We start from the raw sequence: 16,859 nt of genomic DNA on the forward strand, positions 1-16,859 counted from the left end.
GGCGGCAATCTCAGACAGAGGCAGAACCAACCTTGTTCATGTTGAAGGCAACCTGACAGCTCAGCTCTATTGTCATGAGATCTTACGGCCTCATGTGATCCCATTCATGAACCATCGTAATGTCATTTTCCAGCATGACAATGCACAACTGCACACAGCCCGGGCCACCACAGCTTTCCTCACTCAGAACAATGTTCAAGTGCTTCCCTGGCTGTCTCGATCACCAGATCTGAACCCCATTGAGCATTTGTGGGACAAGCTTGATCGATGTGTGCGACAACATCACCCCGAGCCACAGACGTTACAAGGACTTTTCCAGGCACTTGAGCAACAGTGGGTTGCCATTCCCCAGCATGTTATCCAGGCTCTGATTCGTTCCATGGGCAGGAGATGTCAGGCCGTCATCGATGCCAATGGTGGGCATACCCGTTACTGATTTCTGTTGACCCTGACCTTTGTTTGACCTTGGAAAGTGACTTTATTGAATGTCTTAATGATTTCTGTACAGGTTAAAGTTCTTTGGAACTGTCTATTTTACTATGCAAACTGCCATACTAATGCTATAAAAAGTACATTCAAAATACCTATGTGTTTCTTTTTATATATATATCAGGGCTTGAATTTCAGCGCGGGATTGCGGGAATCTCGCAATTTTCAAGTTGTTCCCACATATCTGCAACTTTCAGTGCGGGAAAATCCCGCAGAGATATTTTAAGAAACCAAGCTACTGTATTTTCCACCCAATTTAGAATGCCTGAAACGCTACAACAATCTCTAAGGAAGTGGGTGTCAGTGACGAAAGCACTATGAGCCGCCTTCTGAGTAGTTCTGGTTAAAATAAATAAATAAAAGTAGTGCTGGATATTTTAAGTGCTACGAGACTTTATTCTCCCGTACGTGATTCTCGGCCGCTATCTTTAAGGATTATAGAAACTCAGTACACTGCAGTAAGTAAACAGTTTTGAAAAAAAAGACGATATTAAGTCTATCTAGGTGTTGTTTTGTAAGCGGTGATTTTCGCTTTAACTTTTAAAACTCAGCCCCATTCATTTTGGGACGCCAGCGCACCGAAGGTTACGCACATATTACTCAGGCACCGTAAAAGCCACCTACCTGGTTCTCCTAGCCGGAACTACGATCGCCTGAAGTTAAGCCTTTCATCATTGCTCCATCATTGTTGCAGCTAGACTGAAAGGGGCAGTATTGTTGGAAAGCTTAGAAGCTCAGCCTTCTCCCCATGTTCAATGGTAACGTGTTTTTTTGTTTTGTTTGTTTTTTTACATATATTCTCATCTCTACCACATATAGTATAGTATCCATGAACACCAACTCAAACATTATTACCACATAGCACCAATCTGTCATAATACTGAATATTGTAAATCTGTGTGAATGTAATGTTTATGTGGTTAGATACCGAGTTATCTATTTTACAACTGGGACTCATTTCACCACTCTCTATTTTACTTGCTTCCAACCACATCAATTTAAAACTAATCGAAAGATCTCCAGGCTGTTGTACAATGTGCCCGACAACTTCTCTACATGAATAAACCCCACAAAGTTTACCCCATGCAGCAAAGTCCCTATAAATATAGACTGCTATAACTATTGCTTCTTACAGAAAAGATCTTACGGTTTAAATTCCAGTTACTTCTTTTGGTATATATATATTTTTTTTTTATTGAAATGTCTAGCTTTCATGAGACAGAAAAACATTCTACAGCCAACACCTTTAACCCTATGTGCTGGGATTGTTGGTATGAAAGAAAGTGTCTTGTTTCCCTTTTCTTACTGTGTGTGAGTCTGAATGTGTTGTTTGAGATCCTGCCTCCTCATGAACATCTTGTCACAATGATCACACTTCAGGTTCTTCTCTCCCGTGTGGATGATCATATGCGATGCCAAGTGAGCCTTCTGCGTGAAAGACTTTTCACAGGCTGCACACCTGTAATTCTTCTGGCCTAAATGAAACAGAGAAGATGACAAATGGATATATGTATTTATTGCCTGTTATGCCAGTTAGGGCTGTAGAGATGTGATATCTTATTTACAAAGTCATCCTGGTTGTATGTGTGAACTAAGTAGCTTAATAAGAGACACAGTGGAATTACTGAACTTGCTCAACTGATTTAAAGCTGAACACCTACCAGTGTTTCCTGGTTGTTGACAATTGTTTTACAAATTAGTTGAATTTGTATAAAATATTTAGAGTAATAAATATTTGAAGTATGATGCTTTACTCAACTAAAACTCACCCCAATCCTATGCACAAATGTTTTAGTAATTTATATATATATATATATATATATATATATATATATATATAAGTAACATTTCAAATAAATGAATGTTTATTTAACTCTTTCAGAAGGATAATCCTATAATAACTACTGTAATTAAATAATTGACAAAGGTCAATTTGGGTGGTTTCTTTATAGCAAACCTCTTTCTACATACATTACCTGCACACATTACGGCAACAACAACTGATTTACAGCAAGACCAGGGGTGGGGATTGTATTGCCCATTTTTCCTCACTCAGATCCTTTACTTACCTTGGTATCACTGAATAGATCCTCTTTAATAATATGCTAATATTAATGAGCGAGACATCTCACAAGTAGAATGATACCTCGAAATATTCTCCTTTTTCAAGGAAAGCAGTACAACTGGAGATGGAGAGTTTGTTGCTGGATAACTTCACTCAGACTACTTGCTCACTAAACAGATTTTAATGAACAGTCTCTCCCACAAGTTCTGTGGTCCCCCAAATATTATCCACTTACTACCAATGCAGAATGACTGGGTATGGACATGTTCTCTTTATTTTACCCTCAAAAATGGGTTTCTGGCTGAGGACTGCCAAGGACAGCACTGCATTGAATATTGTAGCAGTCTTGGCAGTAAAATAGAGAACAAATGCTCCACCCAGTCATTCAGCATTGTTAGTAAATTAATCAGATTTAAGGTACCACGGAATTGTGAGATGGATTGCTCAATAAAATTCTTATCATTTTTTTTTGAAGATGAGACAATTATCTATTCAAGGATACCATATTTAGTGAGCAAGTCGTCCGAGTGCAGTTATCCAGCAACAAACATCACCCCTTGTACTGCTTTCCTAGAAAAAGAGAACATTTCAGGGTACCATTCTACTTGTGAGATGTCTTGCTCATTAAAATATTGAGCATATTTTTAAAGAATATACAATGATCTATACAGTGGCAGCAAGATATTTAGTAAGTAAAGGGTCTGAGTGAGGAAAAATGGGCAATACAATCCCCAACACTAGTCTTTTGTTGTTGCCATAATTTGTGCCAGGACTGTATATAAATGGGGAAAACACCAGATTGCTAGAATTATCTTTCCTATGCCTGTATTCAGTTAAACTGAACGGCAGATGTGGAAGGGTGGTGGGCAATTCACTGACACACACGGGAGACAGAAGGTTTATTTGAAAACACTGCACTGGTGCCCATTTTTATTATTTTAGAAATGTTCTTTTAGCCCACAGAGGGCGCTGTTGTCTGTGGCCTGAGTAACCGGACCACAGGAATACCAATACTAGTAAACAGATAAAAGATGGCGCACTTACAGGTGCTCAAAATAATAATGAAAACAAAAGGCGAAATGAAAAAATAAAACACAGCAATAAAACTACAAAATAAGGTGCTGCTTATGCTTGGGATCTCCGTCCTACGGTGTTATACACTATACACTGGGGTGACCAAGGTTCCCTTTCACTACACACGTCCCCTCAGGTATGTAACAATATATTTTAATAAATTATTTCTTTATTGCTGGCTGTCTTCCTCAGCCGTGCTTGTCTGTTTTGGTCGCTCGCTCCAACCACTGGCGTTCTTGCCTGGTCTATGTTTACACTGGCCTTCTCAGCCAGCGTCTGTGTATTCCCAATCACGGCCACCCGAATGCATAACCAAGCGCAGTACTTATGGGCCGAGCAATCCCCAAGGCCCGCCTCTCAGCAACTCAGTGAGAGGGAAAGCCAACACACCCTCTTCCCCACCTCTCCGTGTCACTGCCATGACTGACTGGCAGATCTATGAGGCTGCTGCCCCCTTCCTGCAGTACCACACATGCGTTACACCAACCTATCCTGGTAAAACAAATAAGAGGAAATGTACCCTCTGTGTACCCGCCCTCCAAGTTGTCCCTTACCTGTATGGATTTTCAGGTGGGTTCGGAGGTTGCTGGGGTCACTGAAGGCTTTGCTGCAGAACTCACACTTGTGTGGCTTCATGCCCACGTGGCCCATGATGTGCACGTTGAGCTTGGTGGACGAGGTGAACGCACGGGAACACATGGCGCACTTGAACTTCCTCTCTTTGGGGTTGCCCGGCCACTGGCTGCTCACCAGCTTGCTGCTGTGCACCTGGCTTGGGCTATGGCTGTGAGTGTGGCTGTTCAGGCTGGACTTCAGTTCTGTGTAGGACGCACACTCCTTGCCACGATGGCAAATTTGTGCTTCAGGAATTTCAGGGACACCTAAAGAAGGGAGGCATGATAAAATACTTACACTGTGCCATCACAACACCATTATCCCTGGTTGTTAGGGGTGATATTGACAGGGTATTGATATCATTTCACTAACATCCCCTACATCAGGTGTAGCTGAGGACAGTAACTAACCCCTTTCAATAGGGGCTATAGGAAACCAGCAAGTGGAGCACCCTGCTTCCTTGTAATGTAATCTCAGGAGAACCTAGTCCAATTTCCCACTATGGAAACCGTTTTCCATGTTGTAACCATGAGTGGACTCATGTGTGCTCCCCACGGTAAGTGGTTTACACTGCTTACCAATGTGCCTGGCGTAGTCCCTGCTGTAGTAGAACAGGAGCTCATGGTCAGGAAGAATCTCTCTTGAAGTGCAGAAATATATTTTACCATTGTGGGGGTAGGCTACCAGATTCTGCTCCCTGCCAGTCCTGTGCAGTTGGGGCACAGGATGCTGCTATTAAACTTTATTAAAGCAATATTTTCAAAGCTTTTATTCCAGATTTGTATTATATATATATATATATATATATATATATATATATATATATATATATATAATAAAATTAAAATGAAATGTTATATTTGATCAGACCAAATACAGATAGATTTTACTATAAGCAAAACTATTTGATCATGCTAAATATAAAGAAGCCTACATTACAATAAAGTACCTTGCTTTGCAAACGAACATCATCCAGTTACATTCATTTTCATCTGTTGTGACAACACAGAACTCCAGCACATTGTTATGAATAACCTATAAAGAAAATCAGTTTCCATTTTTAGCACTTAAGAAGTTTAAAGGAAGTTTAAAAGATGCTTTTCTCTTTTTATGCAAAAAAAGAAGGTAAAATACAAATGACTTTGTCACTACAAATGAAACTTAAGCCCCTTTCACACTGGCATGATCTACCCGGGTCAGAACCTACCCGGGCAGAACCAGCTACGTGATTTCACACTGCTTTTGATAAAGCGGGGCTGACCTGGGTGACAGACGCCAGTAAACAATACTTGTATCAATGCCCCGGGAGCAGCTTGATACTGACGCTTCCATCCAAGCTTCTCTGGATTGAACCGTCAGCCCAAATGTTGATTAGAGCAAATGTTTTTTCATCCCTGCTGCAATCTGGTTTATGGTGTGTCTCAATCAACAAAAATATGGCTAAAAAGAATAAACAAAAATGTTCCTTCACGCACGTGTGGCTGTTTGTTATTTCGTCCGCTGTCATGCATTTTGTCTCGTTCAACCCGGGTCAAAGCGTGCTGACCCACATCCTGAGGTCGGTCGCTTGGACCCCGGTTAACCAGGTACCCAGGTACAACACTATCTATAGACACAGTAAATGGACTGTAGCAAGGGATTGTGTTGAACATTAGATATTATAGTTTCATATTAAAGTATTTGAGTTTGGTGGATTCTTTTATTTATTTATTGGTTTTGTAGCATAAACCAAGGTATTAATAAAAGTCAATGAGCTTACCATCTAGCCGTATGCATGTTCATGTCTAGAAACTACCTCAGATCAGATAAAAAGCATTTTTTGGTGTAGCTACAGGAATGTATGTGTCCAGACAGTAGAAGGTGTGATAAAACTCACAGGACTCTGAAGAAATGCTCAGCAAATTCAACATAAAAAATCCAACAAACACAGTCGGAAATAGATAATGAACTTTACTTTAACTGTGCATTTTTAAAACTTCTATAAAAAACGTATAATATTTTAAAACCAAAGAACACGACTAATTTAGTGAGTGGGGTGCAGATCTTCTACATGAAATGAATCAGCCTGGAATTTACCTTCCAGATATGAAGAGAGGCCTTGTCTGACCAATCAGATACATCCAAGGAGCTGCACTGCTGCCCGACGAGAGGTCCAAAGCAGGTCCTGACTGGGATGGGCTCTCGAGAAAATACTCCTGCAAACATAAAGCACAGTCTACTAATCTAACACAAATGAACTGCCCGACGAAAGGCCCAAAGCATATCCTGACCGGCATGGGCTCTCAAGAAAATATAAACATAAACCACAGTCTACTTGATCTAACAGAAATGGAGTGTTTATTTTGAATGTAAACCAGTTTCGAGCTGGAATCAGATTGGAGATTTAGTCGGATTAATGTGCAGAAATTCAGAAGCATGGATTACTCCGAACACAACTGAGTTTGGCACGTAATCTCTATATTTGTTGCTGCATTTAAAGCAAACAATTACAAAGGTATCAAGTCCTTGTGCACGTAAACATATAAATAGGGCTTGAAGTTTTCGGTTTTAACTAATAACAACCGAAAAATACTATTTAGAAAATTATTTTTTTAATTTTTTTAAACTGATAAACCTGGGTTTAGGCAATATATTTCACACACTACATAAAGAAAACGGCTTTCAGAAGGCGGGCAGTGTGCAAAGACACTGCTGAAAAGAAACACCAACTTTATAGTGTTGTAAGATTATTTTAGTGATTGTTTACAACCAATAAATTCAGGACCAGTAATTATTTCAAAGTTGGGTTAACATTTACAAAATTAATAATTAATGTAAAATATTCAAAATTAATAAAACATCAGTATTACAATAAAAAGAATTATAATAAATGTTAAATGGCTAATAAATCAATTGCTTAGACTCATCTTTTAGCATTAAGCTTGCTTTGCAGTAGTGTATTAGTGTTCGCCTTCTAAAAAAACAATGTGTACAATGTATGAGCGGCAGTAATAAAACTGTAAGATTGTAATTTGTCTGCTTCCAGCTGAATTACTGATATAAGAGTTATTTCTTCACCACATCCGAACCCAGTCTAATAGATATGCGGGTGGTAATGGGGTGTAAAACGAAATGTGTTACTTTTCACAATTCTCAGACTCAAAATGCATCCAGAGTTCTACATTGCCTGAATCCTAAATGTGGACATCCTCACGTCAACACAGTAACTTAACCTTGTTCAAAGGGGCACCATTCACACATACATGAAGAGGTATCAGCTTGGAACAGCAGAGCACTGCATCATCAGGAATCATAGTTCAAAGGATGTTCATCTAGAATTCTGTAACACCCCTGCCATTTTTAGTAGAAGTGTTCCACTAGGGCAGTGGTTCTCAACTCACCGAGCTCCACTGTCTCTGCTGTTTTTGTTCCAACTGAGCTCTCAATTGCTTAATTGAACCCTCAGTTGAATTACCAATTTGCCTAATCAGAGCTTTTTAATTATTTTAAAGAGTTGGAGATTTCAAGTAACATATAGAATTGTATAAGGAACTTGAAATCTCCAACTTTTTATAAGCTAAACAATTAAAAAAGTCTAATTAAGCACATTGTTAGTTCAACTGAGTGTTCAATTAAGTAATTGCGAGCTCAGTTGGAACAAAATCCAGACGACACAGGGGGTCCCCATGACCAGGACTGAGAACCACTGCACTTGGGTAACATGCTGTTCCAGGGCCAACATATGGATGAACAGCTCTCTTTTTTACCATGTTGGTGGTGCCCTCTGTAGCCATATTGGCCCCTACGGAATTTCACAGCACATGTTGCCCTTCTCTTATCCTGCAAGTTGTACATTCACGTGAGCAATATATCTTATGCTATGCCAGCAGCCAACTTAATCTTGCTGTGTTTGTCATGGGCTTTTTTCCAACATAATTAGAAAGATACCGTGTTCATACCGAGTTCAGCTCCAGTCCCAGACTGCCTCAGGGTGAGCTGCCCAGGCAGGGAGAGTCGAGCACGGCTCTCAATAGGGGTGTCTGGAATAAAGGTGACCGGTCCGTGTTGAGGGCAGTCCGATGGGTAGGCCTGGCCACACAGTGTGCACCCTAGACATCAAACACACTGTCAGTTCAGTAAGCAAGTCATTGGACCACTTTGCAGTGCTGTTGTGGAAGAAACATTGCTAACACATTTGAAGGATGCTGTATTTCCAATAGACCCGGATGAAAGGGAAATTCGCTTCCAATCAGCTGTGTGGAAGTTAATTGCCATTGATTGGTCTGTTGTAAAAGTGAGGGAAGGACAACTTTCCTTGTTCTGAAATCAACACAATCAATATATTTATTTAATACCTACCGGTAAATAATTCTTAAAGGCACACCCCTAACTAAAACTACAGTAGACTGTCGGAATTCCGTACAAGGTTTAATATGCTATGATTAAGACAGCACTCCAGATAAGGTTCTGGGTCATTGAGTCATTTACTCTCCGATTTAAATTGTATTTTGGGTGAGTAAAATGCAACATTACCTTGGTCATGATTACTTCCAATAAATACAGTATATAATTCAATGCTAACTCATGGTGTATGCATTAACTACAGCCTTATATTTTAATTGTAATATTAATTTGAACTACTGTACAAAAACCTGATCTTATTTAGTCCTGCCTTAATAATATTATAGTCTGAGAAGTTGTTACTTTCGATGTAGTTAGCCACAGCATTCACCAAGCCTCCTCCCACTAGTACAGTACTAGGCTGTTTCAGTTTTTTAGTTTTCTGTAAATCTTCCTTTCTCAGACTCTTGATCTCTCCCTTTCCAACTGTCGACACGGCACTAATGCAAATAAAGAAACAATGATATTGTATTCCTTATTGATCGCCTTGCTATAGCAATATAAAGCATCCTGACTCTCCCAACACAGAATATTGTATTTATTATAGATTTACCTTCCACAAATTCGGTTGACAGATAGGTAAATTGGTACAGTAGGTTAAGTTGAGGGGGACTAAGACAGTGCAGAGAAATCCTGATGATCAAGAATCCAGCCGATTAGTCCGCACTGCAAATGAACGGATTGAACTATACTTTTATTTTTATTTTATTTTTTTACTGAAAACCCGGACTTGTTGGTCACGTTCTTATAGTCCCGCATAAAAGATTAATTCTCAACTGAATGCAGTAGGAATTAAAGGAAATAAATGCACATGGATTAGGGAGTGGTTAACATGTAGAAAACAGAAAGTACTGATTAGAGCAGAAACCTCAAAGTGGAGCATGGTAACCAGTGGTGTACCACAGGGATCAGTATTAGGTCCTCTGCTATTCCTAATCTACATTAATGACTTAGATTCTCGTACAGTAAGCAAACTTGTTAAATGTGCAGTCGACACAAAAATAGGAGGAGTGGCGAACACACTCATGCAGCAGCAAAGGTCATCCAAAATGATCTAGACAGTATTCAGAACTGGGCAGAGACATGCCAAATTACATTTAATAGAGAAAAGTGTAAGGTACCGCACGCAGGCAATAAAAATGTGCATTATAAATATCATATGGGAGATACTGAAATTGAAGAAGGAATCTATGAAAAAGACCTAGGAGTTTATGTTGATGTTGCACCCTTAAAAAGAAACACGCAGCAGTCCGCTTTCTTCTTCTTTTTGAAACTTTAATAAGCCACGGTCCGAATCAGTTTTTAACAAAGCAAGGTGTATCACTTCTTTTGTACATACAACTCAGTTTTTTTCTGCTCACAGATCTGACATTTTTAGTTGTATTTTCTTATTTTTTCCCATATGTAGCCGTTCACTTATCACATGAGCACACTTCTTTTTTTCGTTCGTTTTTCATGCTGTGACCTTCAACCTCTCTACGTTCAAAACCGTCTACGTCTTAAAGGTACAGTGCTCCTTACAAACTAATGCTCAACATTCATATTTTTATTCCTAGCATTTTCAAGGGCTCAACATTGACTCAGAAATGTCTTCATCTAGACAATGTGGGGAAGCTATAAAAGAGGCCAACAAGATGCTCAAATATATAGTGAAAAGTGTTGAATTTAAATCAAGGGAAGTACTGTTAAAACTTTACAATGCATTAGTAAGACCTCATCTAAAATACTGTGTTCAGTTCTGGTCACCTCACTACAAAAAGGATAAGTGCTGCTCTAGAAAGAGTGCAAAGAAGAGCGACCAGAATTATTCCGGGTTTAAAAGGCAGGTCATATGCAGACAGGCTAAAAGAACTGAATCTATTCAGTCTTGAACAAGACTACGCGGCGATCTGATTCAAGCATTCAAAGTGTCGACCCAAGGGACTTTTTTGATCTAAAAAAAGAAACAAGGACCAGGGGTCACAAGTGGAGATTAGATAAAGGGGCATACAGAACAGAAAATAGGAGGCACTTTTTTACACAGAGAATTATGGGAATCTGGAACCAACTCCCCAGTAATTTTGTTGAAGCTGACACCCTGGGATCCTTCAAGAAGCTGCTTGATGAGATTCTGGGATCAATAAGCTACTAACAACCAAACGAGCAAGATGGCCCAAATGGCCTCCTCTCGTTTGTAAACTTTCTTATGTTCTTATGTTCTTACGTGTTTCTGGAAGGTTACAATTAGCTGTCCCGGGTATTTGTTATACCCATTCTCTAGCTACCGCATGCAGTATATTCACAATTGACCATTAAAACTTCGTGAAGCCAATGAAGTACATGAAGCTTGATAACATGCAAACTCAAGCTGAGCAGCAAAATTGCTCTACGTATTCTTTGCGCAATTAATTTAAAAATCATGCGTAATTTATATTTTTTCAATGTGTAAAACACCAAGTACGCAGCTTATCTGGAGCGCTGAGTAATGAAATTTACTTTTAAAGATGTTGCATTCCACTCCAGCGGTTCCTTAAAATCTGTGTTAGCTCTGCTTTGCCTTTACTAGTTGAGGTTGATCCATGTTCGGTGTTCAACTGTACTGGCTTTTCTATTTTCTCTAGCAATTTCTTTCCCCTGTATTTCCTGTACTCACATACTGTAAAGGAAGTGGCCATATTTTCCTTGTTGGAGTTGGAATCCTCCATCTGCAGAGAGGAAGGCACAAGGACCAGATTCTCTGGGGAAGCGTCCACCTGCCCATGTCCCAGAGACACCTCGGCTGTGATGGACGATGCAGAGACAGGCTCCAAGCCGATGTTGGCCCCATGAATGGACACAGGCTCCAGGGGGTTCATGGTGGGGTGAGAGCTGGAGAGGACCACCCTGACCGAGCTGGAGCTCATCCCGACCGTGTGGAGAGATTCACCCAGGCCGCCGTTAGTGACCCTCCCGCCCAGGAGCACCGATTCCATGACAACAGGTAGCTCCAGGGACCCTGAGTGAATGGGAATTACATCACTGTGGCCAACCGCTTCCGCCGGCAAACTATTCCCCACAGAATCCACGACAATGTTCTCGTGGTTCCTGGAGCTCGCGGGTAGCTGCTGGTGCTCCCCTGCCACATCCTCCATCGTCAAGTCCTCTTCCATCCCATCCGTGGAGATGGGGCTGGTCACTCTAGACACCGGTTCCATGGCCATGCCAGTGTCCAGGGCCACTTCATGTCCACTGCTGGGGTGAAGGCTTTGCGCACTGTGGGTTCCCACCTGCCGGGAGTCCAAAGTCACCATGCTGGGCTCCAATCCCACCACTCCTCCAGGCTGGTATGGGTCAAGGGCAGAGGGGTTGCTTGGCACAGAGAGGACAGGGTTCCCATCCATGTTTAGGGAGCTGGGGTGGATATACTGAGGTGGCGGTCTGTCTGCTAGATATGACAATATGCCTAGAAAATAAATAAACATAGTTATTCCAACAACAGACAATTAGGTGTATGGGGAAAAAGTTTCACAGGCAAAGTTTTAAGAAATTCAGTCAAGCGCTGTTGAAGCTACAGACTTGCTAGCCCATTGGCCAGAACACCTAGTCCTAGATTCTCATACACTGAAGGACCTGTTCCACATGCTGTCACAAACAATACCAAGATTAAACTACTGCAGTGTTCCTCTGACTGACCTCTGACAGAGTACATTATTCACCAGAGAACAAACTTCACCAGACTATTGTTGTGTCTACCCTCCACCACCACCACCAAACATGAGCTAAACACAAATACATTATTCAGAGCGGTTCTACAGATACAGCCTTTCTTAGCCCAATCAATCAGAGACTAGAATTCAGGTAAAAGTATAAGATGGTAAAAGTGTGTCCTCTTGCCCCAACAAAAGTGCTCACGAGAAGGCACTCTTATAGCATAAAGACAGGTTCAACTGTACATGTTAATATGTTACGGACCACAAGAAATGGATGAAGTTACTTTTGTTGTGTCCCATGTTGTCTGTATTGAAGTGTTATTTATATATATACTATATACTATATGTTACAGTGACTTGCATACAGATGCATGTAGGAGCAGGGTGCCTTGTATACATGTATACTTCATGGAAGTAATCTCCACAAATATGAATTAGTGTTCTTCAGCACTGCAACACCTTGTTCAGTCAAATGTGTCACACAAGCTACGAAGAGCTAACAAGGGCTATGTACTATAAGTAACTAGGGGGAGGTCAGTTCTACCTGTAGCTTACCTGGCAGGATGTGTCTGTAGTAGCTGCTCTCAAGGTGAGGGTAAGGGGGAGGCGGCAGGGTGTAGTTCCTCTCTTGAATCCCACACATCACCCCCCGGTCCCCGAGAGGTCCCATAGGCAGCATGAGGGACAGGGCCGAGGGGAGAGAGCCCAGAGAAGGGCCAAAATTAGGAATCGCCACCGGCATACCTGAAAACACACACCAAAATAGATATACAATAAGATACAACTGAACCAAGCCCATGATATATGCTACCGCTTCCTCCTCCAAGGTTTGAAACAGTTTGAGGCATAAAGAGGGGCATATTTTCAAAGCTTCAGTAACCCATTGTTTAACTCGGATTGTTTTGAAAAGAAGTAATATTACGAAAAATGAGAAACAAATTGAAAATGCTTCAGAAACCTTTAAATGTATATATATATATATATATATCACTTAGTGGCTAGATTATAGTTAGGGATGTGATTTTGTCATGGTGGTCGCAGAACCCATGAATTTTGACATTTATTTCCACAGCGTGAAAATATGAAAGGAGCAGTTCACGTCTTTCACGTCTGAATTGGTTTCAGTGCAAAGTTAAAGCGGTTAGCAAACGTCAAATACAGGTGAATACTGACACAGAACTATAAAAAAAAGTGGCAAAATTAAGTTCTAAGCATCTAGAAGAGCACTATCCCAAACAATTTCATGGAAGTGAAGGGGGCAGCTTTAATGAGAAACACACTTCAAATTAACCGAAGCCTTTTGTGCAGAAAGTATACCTCTGCATGCACTTGATAATGCAAAACCTAAAGGTAGGACGGTATACAGTTCTGGAGAAGCATGAACCCCGATGTGCAGCTCTTGCAGTCGTTCCCCTGCGGTGCGTAACAGAACCTGTCAACACTGTAAATGCAGAACGATCCTTTTAATATGTTAATGTGCATCTAATACCAAAACCACAGCTGTGTTTAAATAGACATTAACAAAAAGGATATTGTAAAATTCTCAATTTACAACCACAGCATTTATTTAAAAAAAAAAAAAAAAATTCAGTGTTCAGATCATTTTTTTTGGACATGGTATACAAGTCAAAATTAAAAGGGAAGCATATTCCTGTTACGTTTTTTTTTTTTAAAGGTACTGTTAAAAAAATAATCTGTTTACTTTTGACTAGAAGCGTGTGTTAAAATAAAAAACATTAAATACATGTTAAATACATTAAATATACGTTTACATTGCACAAATACTAAAATATTACAGTATATTACATGAATAAATATATTCTTTAAGTTCAAATCTTTGTAGCCGTGACCATTCCATGAAATTGTCTATCTTTAGCCGTGGCTGTGCCGTGATTTTTACCGTAAGAAAATCACATCCCTAGTTATAGTATTATATAATTAACATCCCCCCCCCCCCCCCCCCCCCCCCCCCCTGCTGTCTTCACCCAATCAAGGAACTTGCACAGAAATAATTTAGAAATGTAAAACTTCAAGCCAGGCAACTTGAAGATATAAAATGTTTAGGGGAATGGGAATTGATCCATTACTTCCATGATGTGGCAGACATAAGATCAAACTGCCCAGTTACACACTCACCTGAAATTGTTGCCAGTTATTCAGTAATTTTACTTATCTTTCTGGGGGGGGCCTATCACAAAAAATGAGAGAAAGACTTTTGACAAATAGGGGGCCAATGTTGCCAGGATCCCCAGCCCCTTACCTGGTGTGGCAATGGGGTGGTGGGTGGGTGAGGTTGCCAGCCCCAGCTGACCCCCAGTCACAGGTATAGAGCCACTAACAGAGGAGACGCTCAGCTGGTCCATCCCAACTGGACTCAGGTTAATGTCATTCATACTAATCCAGATGAAAACACAGAGCATGGGTAAAATAACCAGCATAACATAAACAGCACAAGAAAGTAACTAAGTAATTAGTATATTATGAAGAAAACACAATGTTCTGTATGCCTTTCTCAGGGTTGTAAGAGGTAATCACAATAAAGAGTATAGGGCTTGAAACCTCTGAATGACAACTTACTTTTTATCCCAGATTTTAGTCGGTGAACCTTTTTTTTTATAACCTGCCTGTTCTGCAGGGATCACAACTATATATTGTTAGCTCATGCATTTGTTTTTTTCTAGTGTAATACAGATATGGATGGAAACAAATGAACAATGAACTTACCTGACTTATATGTTTTTAGCTCATTACTTCCATCTTGAATCACTCCTCTCTAAGAAAAAAAAAGATTTGATGTTCTGAAATGATTTCATTATTTGGGTGGTTGGATGGTCATATAGACTGAACTGCTCTCTCAAACCCCACCCAAAAAAGGTTTGAAAGACGAGTTTGGGAAAGCTAAACTGCTTTATCAAAACGTGGAAACCTTTAAACAATTTATTGTAATAAAAAGTGACATATAAAACTGCCAACACTTTTATAATTTTATAAATTACATAACAGTATATGACATACATGAAAACGTGTTTAAATGGGCATAACTTTCCATTTATGCAAATGAAAATTCATGTGTATATCGGTAACAATTTACTTAAATATTAGGTAAATACTTCGGCTACCTAATTTTTTAATAAATGTACTAATATGATACTCTACATATGTACACTAACTTAATATTGTACTGGACAAATTGAATACAAAAGCATTGCCTAATACAGTAGGAAGAGTAATTATTTTAGATGCATTAAAACAAATAATTACTAACTCTCCCGCGGATATTAAACTAAGAAAAATGTTAACAAATACTAATACTAATCAATTATACAGAACGGTACATTAAAAAGGTGCGTTCTTCTGTGCAGATGTGACTCAAACTACCACAATTCAACACGGCAAATAATACAAGCCTATGTACTTTTACATTGATATTTACTGTTTTACATTGATACGGGGAACTTCCTGACATCAAAATTAACTGGGTGAAATATATTCACGGGCAATTAATGAAATGATCACAGTGCTGTATATGTATTTATGTCAAAGGTAAAACAGTGGGGTAAAAAATACCAAGTAAGTTGTACAAATTACGAACTAAATAGAATTATGTACACAATCTAAGACAAAAACACACTACTAGACCCCGACATCCAGCTGGTTTACTAGTGCTGTCACACACAACAACACAGTGGCCGGTTTGTCACCTAACGTGTTCACAATAAATAAGCCTTCTAGAAAAGTATATACTATTGCATAGTATTTTCTACGTTACTGTGAATTTACATAACATATAAAGAACAAAATGTTTCAATTTATTATGGTTCACCGACCTAGCACAAGCTGTTTTTCTGTTCCGATTCGTCACTGTTGAGACGCCATCTCTTCTGAGCATGAGCAGGAATATTTAGGGAACACGGTAAACTTCTAATATTTTCACATACCGAAGAAGGGAAGAACGGTGACTAGTCATCATTGTTCTATCATTTCACATCAGTAAATCATATACATATTTGTATTATTATTCATCTTATAATTTGTACCTTATAAATTGCTGACATAAATTAAATATGTAACATCTATTTTAATGGTTCTGATTAATAATGACAATCCCTTACTGCAGCGCTGTAGTGATGTATACAGCGCCCTCCTGTGGTACTCTTTGCTTTTTTTTAAAAATCCATATGTCTGTTCAAAGGTATATTTTTATAAAACAGTATATTGATAAAACGTATACAGGCAACATTTCAGACTATATTTTATAAAATCCTTTAAATACAAGGCTGCCAATATGTCACTGTGCAAACATGATTATTCTGTTCACAATTAAGTTATTATTATTATTATTATTATTATTATTATTATTATTATTATTATTATTATTATTATTATTATTATTTATTTCTTAGCAGACGCCCTTATCCAGGGCGACTTACATTCGTAAACAAATATTATTATTATTATTATTATTATTATTATTATTATTATTATTATTATTATTATTTATTTCTTAGCAGACGCCCTTATCCAGGGCGACTTACATTCGTAAACAAATATTATTATTATTATTATTA

General features: G+C 39.2%; 1 protein-coding gene across 1 annotated transcript in view; it reads right to left on the minus strand.

The window, feature by feature from the left end:
* LOC117419377 (PR domain zinc finger protein 4-like) overlaps nt 1-16,222 on the minus strand; it is a 19,608-nt gene extending 3,386 nt beyond the window's left edge. The window contains exons 1-11 of the mRNA XM_034032079.3: nt 16,119-16,222; nt 15,016-15,064; nt 14,552-14,685; nt 12,847-13,035; nt 11,256-12,044; nt 8,182-8,331; nt 6,320-6,438; nt 5,193-5,278; nt 4,822-4,949; nt 4,183-4,509; nt 1,796-1,964 (exon numbers count right to left, since the gene is read on the minus strand). Coding sequence (XP_033887970.2) covers nt 1,796-1,964; nt 4,183-4,509; nt 4,822-4,949; nt 5,193-5,278; nt 6,320-6,438; nt 8,182-8,331; nt 11,256-12,044; nt 12,847-13,035; nt 14,552-14,684 — 2,090 coding nt within the window. The 5' untranslated portion in view covers nt 14,685; nt 15,016-15,064; nt 16,119-16,222. The remainder of the gene's footprint in view (nt 1-1,795; nt 1,965-4,182; nt 4,510-4,821; nt 4,950-5,192; nt 5,279-6,319; nt 6,439-8,181; nt 8,332-11,255; nt 12,045-12,846; nt 13,036-14,551; nt 14,686-15,015; nt 15,065-16,118) is intronic.
* Nucleotides 16,223-16,859: the final 637 nt, after the last annotated feature.

This window comes from Acipenser ruthenus, chromosome 14, assembly GCF_902713425.1.
Source record: "Acipenser ruthenus chromosome 14, fAciRut3.2 maternal haplotype, whole genome shotgun sequence".
NCBI lineage: Eukaryota > Metazoa > Chordata > Actinopteri > Acipenseriformes > Acipenseridae > Acipenser > Acipenser ruthenus.